The 23,318-nt window shown below is 36.1% G+C and overlaps 1 protein-coding gene across 1 annotated transcript in view; it reads right to left on the bottom strand.

Annotated features, from left to right (window-relative positions):
* The window catches only part of LOC103597327 (chromosome unknown open reading frame, human CXorf30), a gene marked incomplete at its 3' end in the record, with an annotated part of 119,539 nt that overhangs the window by 88,076 nt on the left and 8,145 nt on the right, over positions 1-23,318 (bottom strand). The window contains exons 2-4 of the mRNA XM_008581150.1: positions 8,735-8,931; positions 6,325-6,468; positions 5,551-5,724 (exon numbers count right to left, since the gene is read on the bottom strand). Of these exons, the coding sequence (XP_008579372.1) occupies positions 5,551-5,724; positions 6,325-6,468; positions 8,735-8,931 (515 nt within the window). The remainder of the gene's footprint in view (positions 1-5,550; positions 5,725-6,324; positions 6,469-8,734; positions 8,932-23,318) is intronic.

Raw genomic sequence — 23,318 nt, 5'->3', positions numbered from 1 at the left:
GTTATTAGTATGTTCATCATTGCAAAGCTTAATCATTCTTTGTAATGTAGACATTTGATCTCCTCTTTTCTAGCCACTCAATGATATGCAGTAAATTATTGTTAATTATAGATGCATAGCTCTACTATACACCAACAGAACTTATTTTTCCTATCTAGCTCTAATTGTGTGTCCATTAACCAACGTCTCCCTATCTTCTCTCCACCCTCCCCTTTACTGCCTCTAGTAACCACAGTTTTACTCTCTCCTCCTAAAAGTTCGACTTATTATTTATTTACTTACTAATTCATTATATTTATTTTTATTTTTTTAAATTGAAACATAATTGATTATCATATCTATGGGGTTCAGATTTGACTATCAGTATTTGTGTACAGTATGTGATGATCAAATCAATTTTATCAGCACGTTCATGATAGATTAATCTTTGTGTCCCTTACCCAATTACTTCCTAAACCCTCCCATCTATAACTATAACTATAGGTCTGTTCTCTCCTTCTGAAAGTTTAATGTTTTATTGTGGCCTCCCTCCTTCCCTTCCTTCTTTCTTTCCTTCCTTCCTTTCTTTCTTTTTCTTTCCTTCTTTGTTAGCACCCACTTATGAGTCAGGACATGCAGTATTTCTCTTTTTGTGTCAGGCTTATTTCACTTAACATAATTTTGTCCAAGATCATCCATGTTGCTGCAAATGGCATTCTTTCTTTCTTTCTTTCTTTCTTTCTTTCCTTTCTCTCTCTCTCTCTCTCTCTCTCTCTTTTTCCTTTTAATGGCTATGTAGTATTCCCTTGTGTATGTATACTACACTTATCCAGTCATCTGTCGATGGACATCTGGGTTGGTTCCAAAACTTGGCTATTGTAAATAGAGCTGTGATAAACATGGGAGTGCAAGTATCCCTTTGACATGATGATTTCCATTCCTTCGTGTATATACCCAGCAGTGGGATTGCTGGATCACGTGGTAGTTTTATCTGTAGTTGTTTGAGAAACCTCCATACTGTTTTCCATAATGACTGTATTAATTTACAGTCTCACCAACAGTGTAAAGGAGTTCCCTTTTCTCCACGTCCCTTCCAGCACTTGTTATTCTCAGTCTTTTTGATAATAGCCAGTCTAGCTGGGGTGAGATGATATCTCAGTGTGGTTTTGATTTGCATTTCCTGATGATCAGTGATGTTGAGCATTTTTTCATGTACCTGTGGGCCATTTGTATGTCTTCCTTTGAAAAATGTCTGTTCAGATCCTTTGTCCACTTTTAATTAGATTATTTGATTTTTTTACTGTGAATAGTTTGTACCCTTGGACCAACATCTCCCCATTTCCCCCACCTCTTAGCCCCTGGCAACCATCATTCTATTCTCTTTTCCTGTGACTTTGACCTTTTTAGATTCAACATACAACTGAGATCACGTAGCCAGTATTTGTCTTTCTGTGTCTGGCTTATTTTTCTCAGCATAATGTCTTCCAGGTTCATCTATGTTGTTGCAAATGATATATTTTTCTGATGGCTGAATAATATTCCATTGTGTATGTATGTATGTGTGTGTGTGTGTGTGTGTGTGTGTGTGTGTGTGTGTGTATCATTTTTTATTTACCCATTCATCTATTGATAGATACTGTATTACTCCTTTTCTGTTGCTTATAACAAAATACCTGCAACCGGGTGGTTTATAAAGAAAACAAAATTTATTGCTCACAATTTCTGAACCTGGGAAGCCCAAAGTCCACCTGGTGGAGGCGACAGTGACCCAGGGGTCTTACATTGCAAGATGATGGAAGCAGAGAGAGCAGAGAGGGAGATAGCTCCTCATGCCTTCTCCTTTTAAAGCCCTCAGAATTACACCCTTTGCCACTTCACTACAGAATGGTCCTATAATCTAATCACCTCTTCAAGGTTCCACCTTTCTATTACCATAATAGGATTTCCCACACCCAATGATCACAGTGGGGATTAAGCCTCAATGAAGTTGTGGGGGGCATCCAGTCTATGGCAAATATTTAGGTTGTTTCCATATTTAGGCTATTGTGAGTAATGCTGAAATGATCATAGGGGTGCAGCTATCTCAGGATACCAATTTCATTTCCTATGGAACTACAAAAGATCTCAAATAGGTAAAGCAATCTTGAGAAAGAAGAAAAAAGTTGAATGAAACAAACTTGCTGATTTTAAATTATATTAAAAAGCTATAGTAATCAAAGAAGTATGGTATTGGCATGAAAACAAACACATCAACTAGTGGAACAGAATACAGGGCTCAGAAATAAACCCACACATATACAGTCAACTAATCTTTGACAAGAGCACCAAGAGTATAAAATGGAGAAACTACAGTCTTTTTAATAAATGGTGTTGGGAAAACAGGATATCCACATAAAAAAAAAATGAAATTGGACCCTCCTCTTATCCCATACACAAAAACTAACTTGAAGTGGATTAAAGACTAAAATGTAAGACCTAAACCAGAAAAAAATCCTAGAAGAAAATATAGGGGAAAATCTCCTTGACATTGTTCTTGTCAATGATTTCTTGAATATGACACCAAAATCAGAGACAACAAAAGATCAAATAAACAAGTAAGACTACATTAAATTAAAAAGGTTCTGCTGAGCAAAAGAAAATCAATAAAATGAAAAGGAAACCTATGGAATAGAAGAAAATATATGCAAATCATATGTCTGATAAGGGAATAATATCTAAAATATGTAAGAAACACATACAACTCAATAGCAAAAAAACAAATGACTCAATTTAAAAATGGACAAAGGGCCTGAATAGGCATTTTTCCAAAAAAGACATATAAATGACCAATACACATATAGAAAAGTGATCAACATCACTAACAATCAGGGAACCACAAATCAAAACCACAATTAGATATCACCTCATACCTGTTAGGGTGGTTATTATCAAAAAGACAAGAGATGACTCCAGTTAGGGTGGCTAATATTCAAAGGTCTGAGAATGATAAAAGCTGGCAAGGTTGTGGAGAAAAAGGAACTCTCATACACTGTTGTTAGGACTGCAAAATGGTGCAGCCTTTATAGAAAATGGTATGGAGGTTCTTCAAACAATTACAGATAGATCTACCATACAACCCAGCTATTTCACTGCTCGGAGTATTCCCAGAGGAGTGGAAATCATCATGCTGAAGGGATACCTGTACTCCCATCTTTATTGCAGCATGATTTACAATAGCCTAGAGTTATAACCAGCTCAAATATCCATCATAAGAAGAGTGGATAAGGAAACTATGGTATATCTATACAATGGAATACTACTCTGCTATAAAAAAGAATGAAATGCTACCATTTGCAACAACATGGATGGACTTAGAGAAAATTATATTAAGTGAAACAAGTCAAACACAGAAGGAGAAATACCACATGTTCTCACTTATTTGTGGAAGCTAAAATAAATAAATAAATAAATAAATATATAAACTGATGAAGAGTGGGGGGGGAAAGAAGACACATGAATCACAACAATTCCTTGAACTTGTTAAGACAAGTAAACAGATATGATGTAGTGGGGGTGAAGAGAGGGAGGGGGAAAGAGGAATGAATTAAGGGACATGAAAATCAACTACAATGTGTACTGAGAAGTTAAAATTTTTAAAAAAAGAGAAGAGATGACAAGTGTTGGTGAGGGTGTGGACAAATGGGAACCCTCAAATGTTGTTGGTGGGAATGCAAACTTGTATAGTCACTATAGAAAACAGTATGAGGGTTTGTCCAAAATCAAAAACAGAACTACTATATAGTCCAGCAATCACATTTCTGGTTATATGTCCAATAACTTCTTCAGTATTATTTGTGTATAAAAATGAGAGAAATACAGCCTTTAATTTTTATTGCCTGTGAAAAGTTTTATTAAGAAAATTCCACTTCCATATTAAATTGGATAAATACAGTTAATATAGCATAATTCTTAATTTCAAAGGCCTACATTTTCAAAATTACATTCATTCTGAAGGGAAAAAATTAAAAGTAAAAACAGAAATCATGTCCATCACAGCAACAAAATCAAATAACCAATGGTATGAAACTATAGATTTTTCTTTAACCAGTTTTCATCAAACTCTTGACAGTTTTCCTTGCTCACCATTAAATTATGGAAAGGATAAAGGGGTGGCGAAAAAAATATTTTCTCCTTTTTTACAGCAAATCTGAGTAGTCGTGATTTTTCCTTCCTTCCTTCCTTCCCTCTCTTTATCTTTCTTTCTTTCCTTCTCTCCTTCATTATTTCTTTATTTGCTTTAAAAGCCACCCACTATGATTTTATTTGTTCATTAAACATATCTTCCCTCAAAAACCATTATGTGCTCAATACCATGATTTATGCAATGTATAAAAATGTAGATTAGGGATGCTTGTTCCTGTTCTCACAGTTTATAATTTGGTGGGGAGTGAGAAACAGGTAATAGGAACATGATGTAGTACGTATGATAGTGGGACAAGTAAAAAAAAAATCTGTGGGAGCAGGTGACAGGGATCTAATCCAGGTTTATGCAAACAGGGAAGGATTCTTGGAAAAAGTGGCTTCTAAGCCTTGTCCTAAAGAATGAAAAGGAGTTAGACAGAGATAACTGAAAAATATTACTTGTGCAGAGAGTTCCTGGCAGCAGAAAAAGGAAATACTGTATACAAAGGCTTATGTGTTGATAAGCCAGAGGTGGCAAGATATGATGCTAAACAGATAAGCAAGGATGAGCTACTGAAGGACAGTGAAAGCCACTTCAGGGATTATTGACTTGACCTTGAAGACAAGAAATGACATTGAAGGGTTTTAACTGAGGATGGAAGGATGAGATTTTCATTTAGAATATACAATCCATTTGTAATCTAGTATGGAAAGAAGAAGAAAACCAAGGCACATAATTTTCTGGATTACAACAAATGCAGAGGTCAAGCACAGAGAGTTTTCAAACTTCTTCAGTCCCAGGCACCTATAACTGGTAGATATTTGAAGCTTCCTCTGAAGATCCCGTTGAGCACATAACAATTTGTAAATAAATATGAGGGGAGGTGGAAAAATTTCTTTAAGGATTGGCTTCAACAAATCAAGTGAAGAGGAAAAAGTACAAAACTTCATAAAAAATGAGGTAAATAAGTGCTCATTTCCTCATGTTTCCACTATTTTCACACTGGTAAATAAGAGGATATACTTTCGAAATTTTGTCATGTCTACAGATTTTTTACATTAAAATTTAAAATTTGTTTCTAATTTTTTAAAACAACTTTTATTATCATGTATGACTCAAATAAGTACGTTTTAATGTGTTTTCTAATTATATAATAATACTTAAATATAAAATTTGTTTGGTGCTAATTCAACTTCATAATTGAAATGAAGTTTAATAGCTATTAGAATAATAAAAGCTAGAATTGTAAACATCACCTTATATGACATTGCTTTTATATGACATAACCTTATATGACGTTACCTGATTAAGTGAAATTAAATGTTTTAAAATTTTCCTATTATTAGTAAATCTCATATAATTCAGTATATATACAGAAGAAAACACTTTCATACTAAAAAAAATCTTACCTCATATGTTAGAGGAGTCTTTGTATAACTAGGCACCATTATGGGTTTATTTGTTATTTTCCCCACTTGACATTCCACAGTGATGTTTTCCAAGGCTATAGGTTTTCTTCCAACCCCTTTTATGTCAAAGATGTACTTCATACCATCTACTTCATTTTGTAGAATAAGTTTTCCCTATGACAAACCAACCAAATTTCAGCTCTTTAGGAATCATAGTTCAATGCCAAAGAACCTCTGCTAGACTATTAATTTTGAATCCATTTAATGAAATGAGCTTGTATAGAATTGTTAGCCATTCCCTTTTCTAGTTCACATATAAATGCTTCTATTGAACAAACTTCTGGTGAAAAATCTCTTTATTTCCCCTTACTTTCTCTAAATTACAGAGTTTATATAGGCTTTCTAATACATAACAATTATATGCATGATTCATGCTTACTTTTTTGTCAAACAAATATTGTCCTACAAAAGTATTTTCTGATGTACCAGTTTCCTTAATGAATAAGAACAATAAAAAGCAATGATTTTATTTTGTTCACTATGTTGTGTAAAAATAATCTGTATGTAAGTCTTTACAGAAAATGACATTGTAACTTTCAGAACACTTATTCTTTAAATTACAATATTTATTAAAGTTTCAAGCAAAAAATTATCAAATTCATGGAAAATAGAAGGTTTCTGCAGAAAAGATTTATCAACAATTAAATAGGCTAATACCATACACTGGTTTATCGACATATTAATACTGGGGGAAAAAAATCAATGAGTTCATACCATTATCTCACATTCCAAAATTGGTTTGAACGTGAGAGGATACTGCACAGTTTCGCCTGCTCCAACATGTAAAATAGAAGGTCCATAAAACCATTTTCCTTCTATAGTAACTTGACATTTCCATTCATTCTTTGTTTTATTATTCTAAAGCATGAAAAAAAGGTACAAAAATGTCAGAAAGATGATGTTGACAAAGTTGAATTACATATTAATTCTTAGTACTTTTAATAAAATTGTGTATTATATTTATAATTGTATTTTTTTAGGGATCACCTTTTGAAAGTCATATTTGTTAAGAAGGACTGCCAAAAACCTGAACATAAGGCACAAGGATGACTACATGTTCTTTCTGCACCATATAGGAGCATTGCCTAATAGGTCTATCCAAAGATTATTTAATGTCTACAGAAATATCTTTTTGTCTGGGCCAGCCTGGTGGCGCACTGCTACAGTGCACCGCTTGGGAGAGCGGTGGCGCTCCCGCCGAGGGTTCAGATCCCACATACAGACCGGTTCCCGCTCACTGGCTGAGCAAGGTGTGGGAGCAACACCGAGGGTTGCAATCCCGTTGCTGGTCCTGGTCCGGTACGGGCGCAACACTGAGGGTTGCGATCCGTTGCAGGACACGAAAAAAGACAAAAAAAGGAAAAAAAAAATCCTTTTGTCTGATTTACTAATTACTGTTTAAATGACAAAATTGTCTTGGAGAACACAATTACTCCTTTTTTTTTTTTTTTCTAAAAGAAAATGATATTTATTCTGGAATAGGGCATTGCAATGACAATACACGTGCCATAGTAAACTGTGTGCATATTCAGGAAGGTAAAGGAAGACAAAGGGTTTCAAAGGAAAAATGATGGACAATTACATAATTGTTTGGGGATAATTATCCTTGGCTACACAGATCAGTAACAAGGGTAATGCCAGTTCAAGGTTACGCAGATGGTTGCTGGGCAGATGTCCTAGCAGAAGTATTTTTTTGTGTAAAGTTATGATGGCCACTGCACAAGGCTGTGGTTTTGCAGCATCTCTTGTGATAATTCTTGTTATTAGGCATTTGTGCATGAGAACCCTTCCCTTCTTGGCCTTCCCCAGCTCAATTTGTCAGTTTTTTTTTGTTGTTGTTTATTTATTATTATTTTTTTATTTTGTCAATATACAATGTAGTTGATTATTATGTCCCATCACCGATACCTACCTCCCTCCTCCCTCTCCCCCCCCCCACCACAATTACTCCTAATTAGGGAAAAGAAAAGTTGTTCTAACTGGTAAAGTGTTCAGATAACAAAGACTACATATCTCATCAGAACAGACTTTTGTGCTTCAGGCTGACTTTTGTTATGTCTTTAATAATTAAACAAATAAACAAACAAAAAAGCACTCTGTCACACTAAAAATCTAAAGTTCCTCACAATTACGCTACCTTCTTGTATGTTATATTATCACTTTGACTAATAGGTAGCCAAGCTACAGCCAATCATTTTTCACAGTGCCTATGAACCCATCTTAATCAGGTGTTAAACTCACAACAGAATATGGAGCAGAGTGATCTGAGAGTCCGTAACTCTGGTGAAGCCAGGAGGCACAGCTTTTGAGCAGGAATTTGATGATAGACATTAGGACATTGGAGTTAATTTTTTAAGCAAAGAGATCCAGAATTAGTGATTAATCAGGTGAATAATATGATAACACTTAGGAAGAAACTGACTTCAATGTGGAGAAATAATTGGCAGCAGATAATGCAAGTAGAAATCTGTAATACTTGGGCTGGTTCCAACTCTTGGCTACTGTAAATGGTGCTGCAATAAACATGGGAGTACAGGTATCCCTATGACATGATGATTTCCATTCCTCTGGGTATATATGCAGCAGTGGAATAGCTGGGTCATATGGTAAACCTATCTGTACTTGTTTGAGGAAACTCGATACCATTTTCCATAAAGGCTGAGGAGTGGATAAGGAAAATGCAGTATATCTATATAATGAAATACTACTCTGCTATAAAAAAAAATGAAATACTACCATTCGCAGTAACATGGATGGCGTTAGAGAAAATTACATCAAGTGAAATAAGCCACGCACAGAAAGAGAAATACCACATGTTCTCACTTATTTGTGGGAACTAAATGTAAATAAATCAATAAAAATACAAAGAAATAAATGGGTTGGGTGGAAGGCACAGCTATCACAATCCCTTAACTTGTTAAGTGAACAGATATGATGTTGATGAGAGGAGGGAAAGGAGGAATTGGTAAAGGGACAACATGAAAATCAACTACATTATATATTGATAAAATCAAATAATTAAAAAATAGAAATCTGTAAAAGTTCAGGATGAGCGGTTTGGAGGACTTTGAGACAGTTGGAGCCGAAGTGAAGAAAAGTACCAAAAAAATACGTTTATACTTACTATTGGAATATCCTGGGTAAGGGTTTCAAATGCTGGTGTTTCAAACTCAAATCTGGCCTCTGGTTGTTCTTCATTCACCACGCCTTCAATGTAATAGACACGCACATCACACTTTGATGTCAAAAATATTTTACAAGGGTAGCGTCCAGGACTGAGAGGAAAAAATCGTAAAGGAACTAGAACAGGTCCATCTGCAGCTGTCAGAATAATTTAAAAAATAGTTCAATCATTTTAAATGACATGAATCCTAAAATTCATTTTGGTAGCAATATTTAATGCTATTAAATTAAATTGCACTGTATAACCTAGGGTAGACTAGGTTTCACTGAAGTAACAAAACACCCCTAAATTTCCAGGGCTTACATTCAGGTATATTTATCAATGACAGCACATATCCTGTATAGGTCAGAGGAAGGTCTGCTTCATAAAGTCACTCAGGGACCCATGTTATGAAAGATACCACTATCTTGTTGTTGTACATCATGAACACCTCTCCTCTTTTGCTGATAGGTCAGCGGAAGAGGAATGGTTGGAAGATTGCTCAAGGGCTTTTCAGTGCTCAGCCCAATTAACACGTATTACATTTAATTGGCCAGGCTCAGTCACATGACCTTACATAACTCAAAGGGGCTGAGAAATGAAGCAGATATGTGGAATATTTGGTAAGCATTACTCTCAGACACGTTTCTATGATTTAGTGTGCTCTATCTCATAGCAATAAAAATAATTTTCAACTTGGGCAGGCAGCTGATAGAATTTTTTTTTTCATAGTTAATAACCAAAAAAAGAAGAAAGAGGCATATCTAATGAATAATTCTCAAAATACCTTGTTATAACATTTATCTTAAATTAATAGCTAATATCATTTCTTATTATGGGCAGGCTATCTATTCTGGTCTTTTCCTTTCAAGCAACACCACTTTTTCTCTGAAGAGCACCATTTTATTATTCTCCATAAAATGAGAAAATAGGATGCAGTATAATAACATAATACAAATTTCACTGTTTTTTTTTTTCTTTCCTTTTTTGTCTTTTTTTACTGACCGGTAACGGGATCGCAACCCTCGGTGTCACACTCGTACTGGGGACCAGCAACGGGATCGCAACTCTCGGTGCTGCGCCCGCACCACGCTCAGCCAGTGAGCGGGAACCGGTCTGCACATGGGATCTGAACCCTTGGCAGGAGCGCCGCCGCGCTCCCAAGTGGCGCACTCTCCAGTGCACCACCGGGCCGGCCCAAATTTCACTGTTAATGTCAAAATATATAAGTAATCAGTGAACAACAAATGATTGAAAAAAATGTTTGGAAGTCTAATTCTGTACAAGAAAGTTTTCTGATACTAAGAAACCAAGTCAAGTGTATCAAGCAATGGACCAGACAAGTATTATGACATTAATTAGATATAATTTTAATTCACTCACATTTAACAACTCAAATGTTAAAAATGCCAAACTTGTTTTCAAATGCCCTGAAGTCTATATGCCGAGAAAACCAGGCAGTGCTGCAAGAACATTAATTGTTCTAAATCCTTTTAAAAATAAATTGAGGATTTGTTTTAAAAGTCTAAGTTATAGGTTATGTTCCATTACATATTATAATTCAATCTTATATCAATTATACTATGTAGCATATATTGCAGGTTGTACATTGCCATGCGTCACATATTAGAGAAGTGATCTTCAAAAAGATTGTGAAAAGATTTATATTATCTTTTAATTACATTTTCCAAGAACTTTTTAGAGTACCCTCATAGCTGTACATCATATATTAAAACATGCTACCAATGGTTCACATTTGAAATCTGTATGACATATAACAAGTTCAAGACTCTTAGATGGTCTAAGGAGGAAACAATGGATTACTCTTAAAGGCTTTCATAATGTTATTTTTATTCTAGCCTATTCAAGTACAAATCTTATTTTAGAACAAATTTTTCTCTCAGCAAAAAAACTCCAGGCACATTTTATCCTCTGTTGTTCATTGATTATTTTCATCCTGAGGGAGGCATTTGGGTTGTGGCAACTTTACTAGAACAAATCAGGAGTACAAGTCATCTTGATAAAGCTTTGTTGCCTAATTAATGAAAATAAAGAAGGCTTGCTCTGCTGTGGGAGGCCCAGGTGGCTCTGCTGTAGCATCTGTTGCCCTGTGACCTGAAGGAATTAGAAGCACTGGGGAGAGAGTGTGGGAGTACAGCAGGAGACTCTGGAGCATGACAGTTCAGGACGGTGGCATAGAGAGGAGAAGGAGGCACGCGGCCACATCTCTGACACTGGGATCAGCACAGGAAGAATATTCCCTTGCAGCAAAAAGGTAGGCAGAGGAACCACACCAACCCCCACCCTCACCATAAAGGCCCCCAGATCCTTTGGCATGACAAGACGGGAACAAAGTGTGGGGAGTGCCAACATTGGAAAACACACTTTGCATAGCTCTAGAACACAGCACAGATGGAGCACTCCCCACCCCCCATCCTGAAGACCCAAGCTGACTCAGGACAGTGCCATCTTGAAACCAGAGCCCTTTCAGGAGCACGCCCTAACCTGGGGCTAGTAGTCATGGTCAGCCTTAAGTAGCACTCAGCCTTAAGGCTCTGCTCTCCACACAACACACTCACAGGAGAGGCAATAATGCCCTGATCCCAGAAGCTTGAAGAATGGGCTCACATCAGCTGTGACTCTAGTTCTATGGTCTGGGAAGCCAGCCCTAGTCCTGCTGAACTTATGCACCCCCATGTCCCTGGCCAGAGAGCAGACAGGCAGACCCTCCTCAAGAGGACCACGCCTCATTCCTTCCCCATCCACAGCCACACCCGCTGACTGAGTTGTGTGTGCCTGAGCCCCCATCACAGAGGGATGGCTCACAGGTCTCTAACATAATGGAGACACCTTCTGGCCAGTGGAAACATCCATCCCTTCCCAAGAAACTGCCAAGTGGCTCCATCCTGAACAGTCCCACCTAGTGGCCATGCCAACAGGCCCAGAAGTGGCTGCACCAGCTCTTCACTGCACATTTGCCTAGTGGCCCTACCTACTACCCAGAATCCACTAGACAGGCCACTTCCCTGCAGGCCTGCCTAGGGCCTAACCCACTACCCAGAAGGAGCTGAATGGGTCACCTAGCTGCCGGCATGCCTAGTGGCCCTGCCCCCCCCCACAAGAATGGCTAGATGGGCCCCCTCACTACAGACCCACCTAGTAGCCTTGCCCACTTCCTGAGAAGTGTCCGAAAAGCTTTGCCCTTGGTAGTCAAGCTTCTGAACTGCAGAGGAAAGCATGACCTTGAGGCCACTGCTATCAACACTGCTTGGCCCCAAAGAACTGTCACTGCCACTGCCCCTCTCCCCAGACAACAGTCAATCCTGTTCCCCACCAACACCCAGCCTGATGCCACCAGCTCCACCTTGACCAGATTCAGGTGTTTCTGTTTTTTACCAGGCAGAACAAAAGAGGAAAGAGAGAGAAGTAAAGACCCAGGGGAAGCCTCTGCTGCTAGGAAAAAGGAAAGAGAAAACCCACCCAGCATCATCCATTCAAGCTGAGGAGCTTCAGTATACACCAGTGTGCTTATGAAGGTCAAGGGACACTAGTCAGTGTGCAAGCAAGTCCACCCAGGGTCACCCAACTCAGCCAAGGAAAGACAGGGCACACACATGCTTCTCTCAAGAGCTTGGAATCTCACATACAATTTCAGTGATTCAAAGCAATGTCACATTACTTCAGCAAGAAAATACTGAGTACCCCAGAGTCTAGGCCATAGAGGCACTCACATGCAAAATTGACATTGAATACAGACAAAGTAGCTACACAGACATTACTGGGTACAGTGGTACTACTACTGTACCCAGAACCAAAACATAAAACACTCTACACAACTGTCAAAACAAAACATATCTACAGGAGGAATTATCTCTCCTCAAAAACCACTTTAAAGTGGTAGATGAAGCAATTGCTCTATCAGATGGCCAAATATCAATGTAGGGATACTAGAAATATGAATAAACAAGAAAACATAACACCACCAAAGAAATACAATAATTCTCAAGGGCCAGACCCCATGTAGCAGGAAACCAATGGATTGTCTAAGAAGGAATTCTGAAGAACAGTCTTAAGGAAACTCAATGAGACACAACAAGACTCAGATAGACAATGAAATGAGAAAAACAGTTCAGGATATGAAGAGGTAAATTTACAAAGAGATAAATACCTTAAAAGGAATGTATCAGAACTCCTAGAACTGAAGGATTCATTAAACAAAATAAAAAATAAAACCAAGAGCTTAAGCAGCAGGCTACAGCAAGCAGGAAAAAAAAATTCTTATCTCAAAAACAGTCTTTTTGAAATAACCCAGGTAGACAAAAAAGAAAAAAGAAAAAAATGAAAACCTTAAGCACACAAACATCCGAACCATGGGTGTTCTGAAAAGGGAAGACAAAAGAAAAGGCATTGAAAATCTGTTCAACAAAATAATAGCAGACAAATTCTCAGCTACAGGGAGAAATAAAAACATTCAGATCCAAGCACCTCAAAGATCCCCAAACATTCAATCCTAAAAGGTCCTCTCTGAGACACAATGTAATCAGATTGGTAAAAGTCAAATACAAAGAGAAAATACTAAAAACAGCAAGAAAAAAGCATCAGGTCATCCATAAGGGAGCCCCATCAAGCTAACCTCAGATATCTCAAAAATATTAACCAAAGAATATAGCAGCACATCAAGAAGATTATATACATCATGATCAAGTGGGATTCATCCCAGGGGTGCAAGGATGGTTCAACATATATATACTAGTCTGTTTCTGTTGCTTATAACAAAATACATGGAACGGAGTAATTTTTAAGAAAATGAAATTTATTTCTTACCAGTTTGGAAGCTGAGAAGTACAGTGTCCAGGCAATACATTTGGTGAAGGCCTTGGGGGTGGTGACAATGACCCTGGGATCTTACATGGTAGAAAATGGTGGAGCAGAGAGAACAATAGTTCCCCACACACTCTCCTTTTAAAGCCTTCAGAATCATACCCCTGACCACTATTAATAATACATTCACTATGGCATGGTCCTACAGTCTAATCACCTCTTCAAGGCACCACTTTTCAATTACCATAGTAGGATTTCCCACCCTCTCAACACTGTTACAGTGGTAATTAAGCTTCTTATATATGAACTTTGGGGACACAATTCAATCAATGTACAACAATATGCAAATAACAAATGTGATACACCACATCAACATGATCAAAGACAAATAGAGGATGCAGGAAAAGCATTTGGCAAAATTAAACATCCCTTCATGATAAAGACTCAACAAATTAGGTATAGAAAGGAAGTTTCTCAACACAATAAAAGCCATATTTGACAAACCCATTGTCATTATTATCATGAAAGGGAAAAAATGGAAATCTTTTCCTTTAAGAACAGGAAGAATACAAGATGTCCACTCTGATCACTTCTTTTTTTTTCTTCAAAGTTTCTTTTTTGTTGTTGTTTTTGTTACATAATTGGTTGTATATATCTGTGGGGTACAGAGTTGAATATCATTACCTGTGTGCCACTTCTTTTTAACATACTATTGGAAGTACTAACCAGATCATTCAGGCAAGAGAAATAAATAAAGGGAATCCAAATTGGAAAAGACAAAGTCAAATTATCCCTTTTTGCAGATGACATGATTCTATATATAGAAAAACCTAAAGACTCCATTAAAAAACTTAGACCTGATAAACCAATTTAATAAAGTTGCAAGATACAAAATCAATATAGAAAAACAAGTAAAATTTATATATTCTAACAATGAAGTAGCAGAAAAAGAAATCGAGAAAGTAAGCCAATTTACAATAGTCACCAATAAAATAAAATACCTACAAATAAATTTAACCAAGGAGGTGAAAGATCTCTACAATGGAAACCACAAATCACTACTGAAAGAAATTAAAGAAGACACAAAAATATAGAAAGTCAGTTATGCTCATGGATTAGAAGAATTAACACTGTGAAAACGTCCATACTACCCAAAGACATCTACAGATTCAATGTAATCCCCATCAAAATACCACTGACATTCTTCACAGAAACAGAAAAAAACAATCCTAATATTCACATGGAAAACAAAAGACCTCAAAGAGGCAAGGCATTGTTGAGTAAAAAAAAAAAATAAAGCTTCTGGCATTATGCTACCTAACTTCAAATTATACTATAAAACTATAGTAACTAAAACAGCATGGTAGTGGCATAAAAACAGACACACAGACCAAGGGAACAGAGTAGAGAACCCAGATATCAATCCATGTATTTACAGCTAACTGATCCTTGACAAAGGCACCAAGAACCTACATTGGGGAAATGACAACCTGTTCAATAAATGGTGCTGGAAAAACTGGATGTCCATATGTAAAAGAATGAAATTAGACTCGTACCTTTCACCATATATCAAAATCAAATTAAAATGCATGAAAGACATAAATATAAGAGCTAAAACCTCAGAACTCCTAGATGGAAACATAGAAAAAACTCTTGAAGATGTAGTACTGGGGAAGGACATTATGAATAAGACTTCAAATGCACAGGCAACAACAAAAAAATAACCAAATGGGATTATGTCAAAGTAAAGTGCTTCTGAACTGCAAAGGAAACAATCAACAGAGCAAAAAGCCAACCTATGAAATATGTGCAAACTATGCATTCAACAAGGGATTAATATCCAAGAATATAAAAGGAACTCATATAACTTAATAGCAAAAAAAAAAAAATTGATTACAAAGTGGACAAAGGAATTGAATAGATATTTCTCAAAAGATATATAGATGACCAATAGGTACAGAAAAAATGCTCAACATCAGTAAGCATCATGGAAATGAAAATAAAAATAACATTGAGATATCACCTAATTCCATTTAGACTGGCTATTATCAAAAAGACAGAATAATAAATGCTGGCAAAGAGAGGGACCCTTCTGCCCTGTTGGTGGGACTGTAAATTAGTACAGCCATTATGGAAAACAGTTTGGAGATTTCTCAAACAACTAGGGATAGAACTGCCATAAGATTAAGCAATGCTACTGCTGGGTATATACCCAAAGGAATGGAAATCATCATGTGGAAGGGATACTTCCACTCCCATGTTCATCACAGCTCTATTTACAATAGCCAAGAGTTGGAACCAACCTAAATGTTCATTGTAGGATGACTGGATAAGGAAAATGTGGAATATATATGGAATATATACACGGTAGAATACTACTCAACCTTGAAAAAAGAATGAAATTCTGCCATTCACAGCAACATGGATGAGCTTGGTGAGAATTATAAGTGAAATAAGATAAGGCAGGCATGGAAAGTGAAATACCACATGTCCTCACTTGTAAGTGGGACCTAATAAATCAATGAAAAAGTAAATAATGAAGGAAGGAAGGGAGAGAGAGAGACAGAAACATAAAAGAAAGAAAGAGAAAAAAGAAAGAAAAGGAAGAAAAAGAAAGAAACAAAAGAGAGAGAGGAAGGAAGAAAGGAAGAAAGGAAGAAAGAAAGATCACAATAATACATTGAACTTTCAAAGGGAGAGAACAGAACTGTGGGTATTCGAGGTTGGAAAGAAGGAGGAGGAGGGGAGTTTAGTGAGAAATTAACCAACGGGTCACAAAGAATAATTATGTTTTCTATAGATGACTATACTAATGATCATGATTTGATCATCACATATTGTTCACAGGTACTGATATTCAAGTCTGTACCCCACAAATATATATAATCACTTATGTTTCAGTGAAAAAAAAGAAGCCTCCTTTTTCTCTTATATAAACAGTGAAATGATAATATTTACAATAGGCAATTTGAATAAAATTAAACTGTTTAGAATAGGAAATGTAAACAGCTCAAGAGTAATTATTATTTTCACCAAAGATAATCATTACTATTTAAGAGTAAACAATAATTGAAATGGCCAAGTTCAATTTTAAAGCTTCTTTCAAAAGCTTTACATTACACACCATCATTTCCTTTTCCCTAAGAATGTTAATTTCCTAGTGATCACAGAGTATAAAAGTGAAAGGCAAGGAGATTCTTCAGTGTACATTTTCCAACTCATGACATGTTCATGAGCAATAACCCTAAGGAATACACAGTGTCAGCTCCTCTCCCTTACAAGTCTAAAATGAAATCCATCATAGCAGTGGAATTTGTGGAAATGATGGTTTTATTTTTGAAGATTTATTGACAAAACAATTTCTGTTCCTTTTTCTTAAATATATGAAATAATTTAATGTATTCCTATAAGAAGCAAAAGTAGGAGTATTACCATACATTGAAAATAAAAGGCCACTTCTGGATTAAGGTATTCATCTGCCCATATTCATGTCCCCTTAGATATAAACTAGCAGAAGTAGGAAACCATTTTAATTCTCAGAAACTTGGAAATTTTACTGGCCACATTGTGCCACCATACCATCATTCTCTTTTAAGAACATGTTTTTTTCAAAGTCCTTTCCAATTCCACAGTGTAGCAGATGATATCCTTGCCTTGTCATGTGCCCTTTAAATACTTCCTGCAGGCCATGGATTTATGAAAATCTACAACATTCTTTTTGAGGGATCTCTTTGGCCATAAGACAGTGCTCAGTCCTCACATAGATCAGGACAGAAGTGACAGTTAAAGCCTGCAGGAGCAGTCTTCAACCAAAGATGGATGGAAGTTAATGAAAACATTACTCAGCTTCCTTGTCCTTAAGTGGAATAACTCTAAGGTGAATTCTGTATCAACTTCTAGCGGTCCCCAGTGTGATTGTGCCCCCACTGCCCACAGTGGTAACCTGCTCATTAACACCCACTTAATTGGTTTCCTCTTTTTGTAGTCTCGCACTTCCCTACCTATGCTTCCTGAGTTACCTCTCAAAACTACTTGCTCTCCAGATCTGGTGTCAGGCTCTTCCTCTTAACACACACCCTTAGACCCAGGAGACAGAGCTAGGGCCTTATTCAGAGCCTTCTTTGACATTGCCTCTGCATGTTCAAGGAGTACATGGGCCCAGTGAGACAGGCCTACATGAAGTCCAGTCCAATTCATGTTCCCAGTTCATGAGAGACCATAATTCACAATCCAAAGTACGTGGATACTGTTTCAACACTTGCACAGGACTCTTCCCTATGTCAGTCCTCCTGTTGGAAGACTCCTAGAATTGTGGGGTAAATAAGAGGTGGCTATAAGTAGAAAGTGTGGACCAAGATTAAGTGTGTGGGCTGAGGTATCCACATGCTTTAACATGATAACAGTTACAGTACACGTTACAGTGGAAGGAGGGAAGAGAACAGGGTGGGCAGACCCGGCTACCTTGTGCTGTCGTTTTCTAGTTCAAATCTCTGAGTAGCCCATTAATTCTAAATTCGAACCTTGTCTTCCAGGTTGGTATAAAGTTATATTTATCAAGGTAAAATAAGAAAATGTATTCCATTTAAAAATGTGTTGGTTTGATTTATAACTTTTAAAATTTATATATATGGTATGTGGGCTTCCATTTGTACCTTTGACCTGGGCATCATAAATGTCAGGAACAATCTGGACCTGTCCCTTCCATCCCCACCCTACACAGATGTAGTGCACCTGCTGCATTTTCTTTAAAGGTGATCATGGCAACTGTGGTAGTTGCCAGCATTTTGTAATTAAAAATAACCCAATATATGTAAATTTACTTGATTTAAATTAAAAAAAAAACAAAGAAGCGTAATGAGAGAATGTCTTGAATGAAGGAATACTTAATTTTATATAACTTTGGTTATTGGAAGAAATCAGTGTGATCTACATTGTTTCAAATGGCCCATAAAAATGTACTATGTTCAGATCCTATTGTCACGGTTGGGACAGTAAGTCAGTATTTCTGTTTTGGTCAGATATCACTGCATAACAAACTACCCCAAAATTTAGTGGTTTAAAATAATGCCCATTTATTTACTCATGATTCTGTGGCCTGAGCTCATCTGGGACAGCTTATCTGTTCCATGTGGTATTGGCTGGGTATTTGGACCTGTACATATCTTGGATCCAAATAGGCTGTGGTCTTTGAACCTCAGCTTGGAATTCTGTCCACGAGCTCTGTAATCTTCTATGAGATGAGCCCAGTCTTTTTCATATAGTACAGAAGAATCGCCAGCAGCAAAAGCGGGAGAGACCTAATGTAGAAATGGTTATCAAATATCTGCTGTCTTTACATTCCTAAATGATCCATTGGTCAAAGCAAGTCACACGGCCAAGACGAGGATCAGTGAGGGAGGGAAGACTACACAAAGATGTATACAGGCAGATATGATCCACTTGGACTTTTACTGTAATAATCTACCATGTCTTAATTGCAAAGGAAGATACATCTGCAAAACTGTCTGGTGATGTGAAAAAGATAAAATAAAATGAAGTTAAAAACATCATTTTCTAGTTTTGGTTTCTCCTACATTGTAATGACCTTGGGCAAACAACACAGGGGCTTCTTTATTTTAGAACTCAAGTTCTAAATATGTTTAAATGAATGAGTGGGATTTGTTTAGTAGTTTTCAAACATTTTATTTTTCGGCTTAGGGGTACTGTGTCTGAAAAATACCTAAGATAGAATCTCAAATATAAAACAAATCAGGTTGGAGACAATATGATTGAAGTAGGATAAGAATCTGAAGCTCCCATTCACCTCCATAGTCACCCTATGGACAAACCAATGCACTTGAGAAGAATTCTAAGGCTTCATAGTATATAATTTGATTAACTAATCTCTCATGTCTTTTTTTCTGTCTCAATATTCCATGATTATAAAAAAAAACACATTAAACATGTGGAAGAGATTATGTAATATAGAAAACTGAACATTACCTTCTATAGTTATTTTTTTAGGTATATTATTCGCGAACAGTAGAAGCTTTTAATTCAGAAAAAGTTATCAAGAGTGAATAATTATATTTACTGTATATATTAATTTGTAAAAACAAATTTATAAGAATATTTATGTACTATAAATAAATCTATAAATAATTGTATTTTGAAATAATTTTTGGACAATTTGCTAATCACATTTCCATCTACTACTAGAAAGTTTTTTTTTTTTTTTCCTTTTGGTCTTTTTTTGTGTCCGGCAACGGATCGCAACCCTCAGTGTCGCGCCCGTACCGGACCGGGACCGGCAATGGGATCGCAACCCTCGGTGTTGCTCCCACACCTCGCTCAGCCAGTGAGCGGGAACTGGTCTGTATGTGGGATCCGAACCCTCAGCGGGAGCGCCACCGTGCTCCCAAGCGGCACACTGTAGCAGTGCGCCACCGAGCCGGCCCTACTACTAGAAAGTTTTAATGTAAGATTTTTTTTTTCTATTATACATGTCAAAAGACCAAATCACATGGTAATTGGAATTTTCCAGATTTTAATTACTTTATTATGTTCTTATAGGCACATGAGCATTTTCCTCACAAATACTCTAGTAAAGCAAGTGATAAATTCATTGTGTGCTAAAAACTACTCATTACTGTTTCCTCATTTAATAACAAAAATTTGAAATATGGCCATAGACTTCATGCAAAACATAAAAGTTTCAGAAATTACAAATTTTAGAGTATGTTGACTTGTTTTGTAAAAAAAAATTATTAGTAGAAATGTATTTTAATGTCACCCACTTAGAAAAAACAATTCTGAGGTGGTTAAGCTGCTTAAATTGTAAAATTTATTATAATATTCAATAAACTAACAATAATTTAAAATGATAAAAGACCTGTACTAATCATTGACAAATTCAATTTTTTGAAATATAGGTTAATATGGATTTTATTACTTAAAAAGAGGTTGAACTACTTTTGCTTTTCTATCACCAGGAAGATCTAAAATAATACAGTATTTAAGGGTTGAACTATTTTAAGATATTTTTATATGAAGTATGATTATTGAAAATTTGGGGCAACCAAAAATATTCAGATAGGATATATAATTGTATGCATTCTAGAAGAAGAAAAGAGAGAGAGCTGGGGAAAGTGGGAAGACAAAAAGGAAAAAAGGTAGAAATGAAGAAGGAAGGAAGACAAAAATAAAGGAGAGAAGGAAGTAGGAATCAAGGAAGGAAAAAGAGAAGTGTGCAGTATACTTAGGAATGACATATGACTCTTTCTACCTGACTAATTCCAAATGGCTGAGAGCATTGGACTTGCCTCCCCATGAAGTTTGCAAGTGTCTGCAAGCAGGGAAGACTGGTATGCAGATCCCTGTCCAATTTTGCTGAAAAGTAGTAACTGCACTTCCTCCCAGATGCCCTAAAGCATAGGGGGAAAGGCCATAGAGGGATGTCAAAGTGCTGTAATAAGTAAATGGCAATGATTGCCAATTACTTTCAGCCCAGCCAAGATAGGCTTAATCCCTATAGAAAAGCCTAACCTTATTAATCTTTTCTGTTCAAGTCCAGTAGAGCATTGCTAATTTTCTGTCCCCTTGATCTGTTGGTTATTGAGAAAGGTATAAGATTTCCCACTGTGACTGAGAATTTGTTTATTTCTCCCTTTTATACGTGTTAATTTTGCTTTAGACATTTTGAGAATATGTGATTAGGTAGAAATAAGTTTAATATTTATTTTCTAAGTTACATTTTCCTTTTTTTATTAATTAATACATTTATTTACCTTAAAGTCTACTTATTCTAGTATTAATGTATCTATGCCAGGTAATTTTTGTCTAGTAAATACCTGGTATAGGTCTTTAGATGTTTTACCAGGTAATTTTGTAAGCAGTGTAAAGCTGCCTTTTACTTTCTATTATGAAAATATCAACTTTTTTAGTCTGTTTATATTTATTGTGATTAATGATATATTTGTGTGCCTCTCTTTACCACATCCTTTCATTAGGTCTTCTCTGTTCTTGTATTCTATTGGATTAATCAATTTTTCTTTATTTCCTTTTATGCCTCCATTGGCTTAGAAATTATACATTATATTTGTGTATTTTTGGTTGTCCCAAATTTTCAATATTCATTCTTCATATAAATGTGTCTTAGAATAGTTCATCTCTGGTCCTGCAAAATACAAGAACCTTACATGCCTGTAACAACAATAACCCACCCCTTTCTTATAAAGTTGTGTCTAGTAACTTAGTTCACTTTGTTTTTCTAACACCTGAATTATTCATTCTTATTATTTCTGTGGCCAGTGCTTATGGGATTTACCCATATTTACTGATTATTTTATTAACCACTGCTCTTGGATTTCAATTCTTTATTCTGAATTCAATTTTCTTCATTCATAAGTAGATCTTCCATTTGTTCTTTTAGCAAATATCTGTGCATTTTAAGTTGTCTCAATTACACTGTCAGACTGAAAATGTTTTTATTTCATCCTTACTGTTGAATGATAGTTTACTAGGACATAAAATTCTAGGCTGAAAAGTTAATTTGCATCAGCACTATAGTTCTATTGTCTTTTTGCTTCTATTGTTACTGTTGGTAATTTTGTCTTCAGTATAATTTTTGTTCCTTTGAAAATCTGCCTTTTTCTCTCACTGCTTTTCAGAATTTCTCTTGTTTTTGCCGTTTTATTGTTTTACTATAGCTCATCTATGGATATATTTAGATATCATTCTGCTGTCTTCTGGCATTGTAAAATAATTATTTCTGCTTTTTCTTTTCTCATTTGCTCCTAGGTAGTTGCTTGCACAGGGTCTCATTTCCCTTTCAATGTACAAGCTCTCTTAGATCTAAATATGGATGTATCTCAATGCATAGCCCTTAGCCCAATTTCCTGTATCAAACAACCATCCACCTATTAAATGTAGTTAATCTATTTTCCTGCACCCGTTGGCAATTTTCCAATAATCTAAGGGAAATTTACATCTTGGGAAATATCTTTCTCTTCCTTTTAATTAATAAACTAACTCTCTTCTGACCAATAACATGCATCGCAACTCACTTGGACTCTTCCCATCACTGCCACCACCACCACCAGATTCTATATGTGAGATTCTATAAATCATTGATAGAATGAACCTTCACATTTTTCTTTACAGTTGCAGTCATTTTAAGTCCAGGGGTGTGTTTTCTTAGGAGGGATGCAAACAGAGAAGCTTTAATAGAGTGCAAAAGAGATAAGCAAAACATGGCAGTGGCCATCTTAGAGAGAATTTTGCATACAGTCGTTCATTCAAAAAACATTTCTGAGCACCTACCATGTGCCTAAGAAGGTAGGAAAAGATTCCTGAGGAGGCAGCTTTGTGGTTTTCTATAGGGGTAGATAATGAGTTTCTGAAGAAAAAGCAGATCATGGGACTAGAATGTTTTCTCTTTACATCTAAAATGTTTTAATTGGGCTTGAGCCTGGGGTGGCTATTAAATTTTTTTCAGTCTGACCAAATCAGCTCAGTAATTAGGGGGAATTCCTCAGAAGATTCATATAAATGTCTGTCTGTTTTCTTTTCTTTCCATTGTTGTTGAATTTTTGAATTTCTGTATGTCTTTATGGAGCATTTACTGGAAAATTAGAAGAGGGACTTTCAAGGAGTTCTAGCTTGCTATCATTTTAACTAAAAAGTTGACTTTCATACATATATATATATATATATATATATATATATATATATATATATATACATA

The sequence above is a fragment of the Galeopterus variegatus genome, unplaced genomic scaffold (genome assembly GCF_000696425.1).
Source record: "Galeopterus variegatus unplaced genomic scaffold, G_variegatus-3.0.2 Scaffold2281, whole genome shotgun sequence".
NCBI lineage: Eukaryota > Metazoa > Chordata > Mammalia > Dermoptera > Cynocephalidae > Galeopterus > Galeopterus variegatus.
Note: the sequence above shows the minus strand (reverse complement) of the source record. Positions and strands in the feature narration are given on the sequence as shown.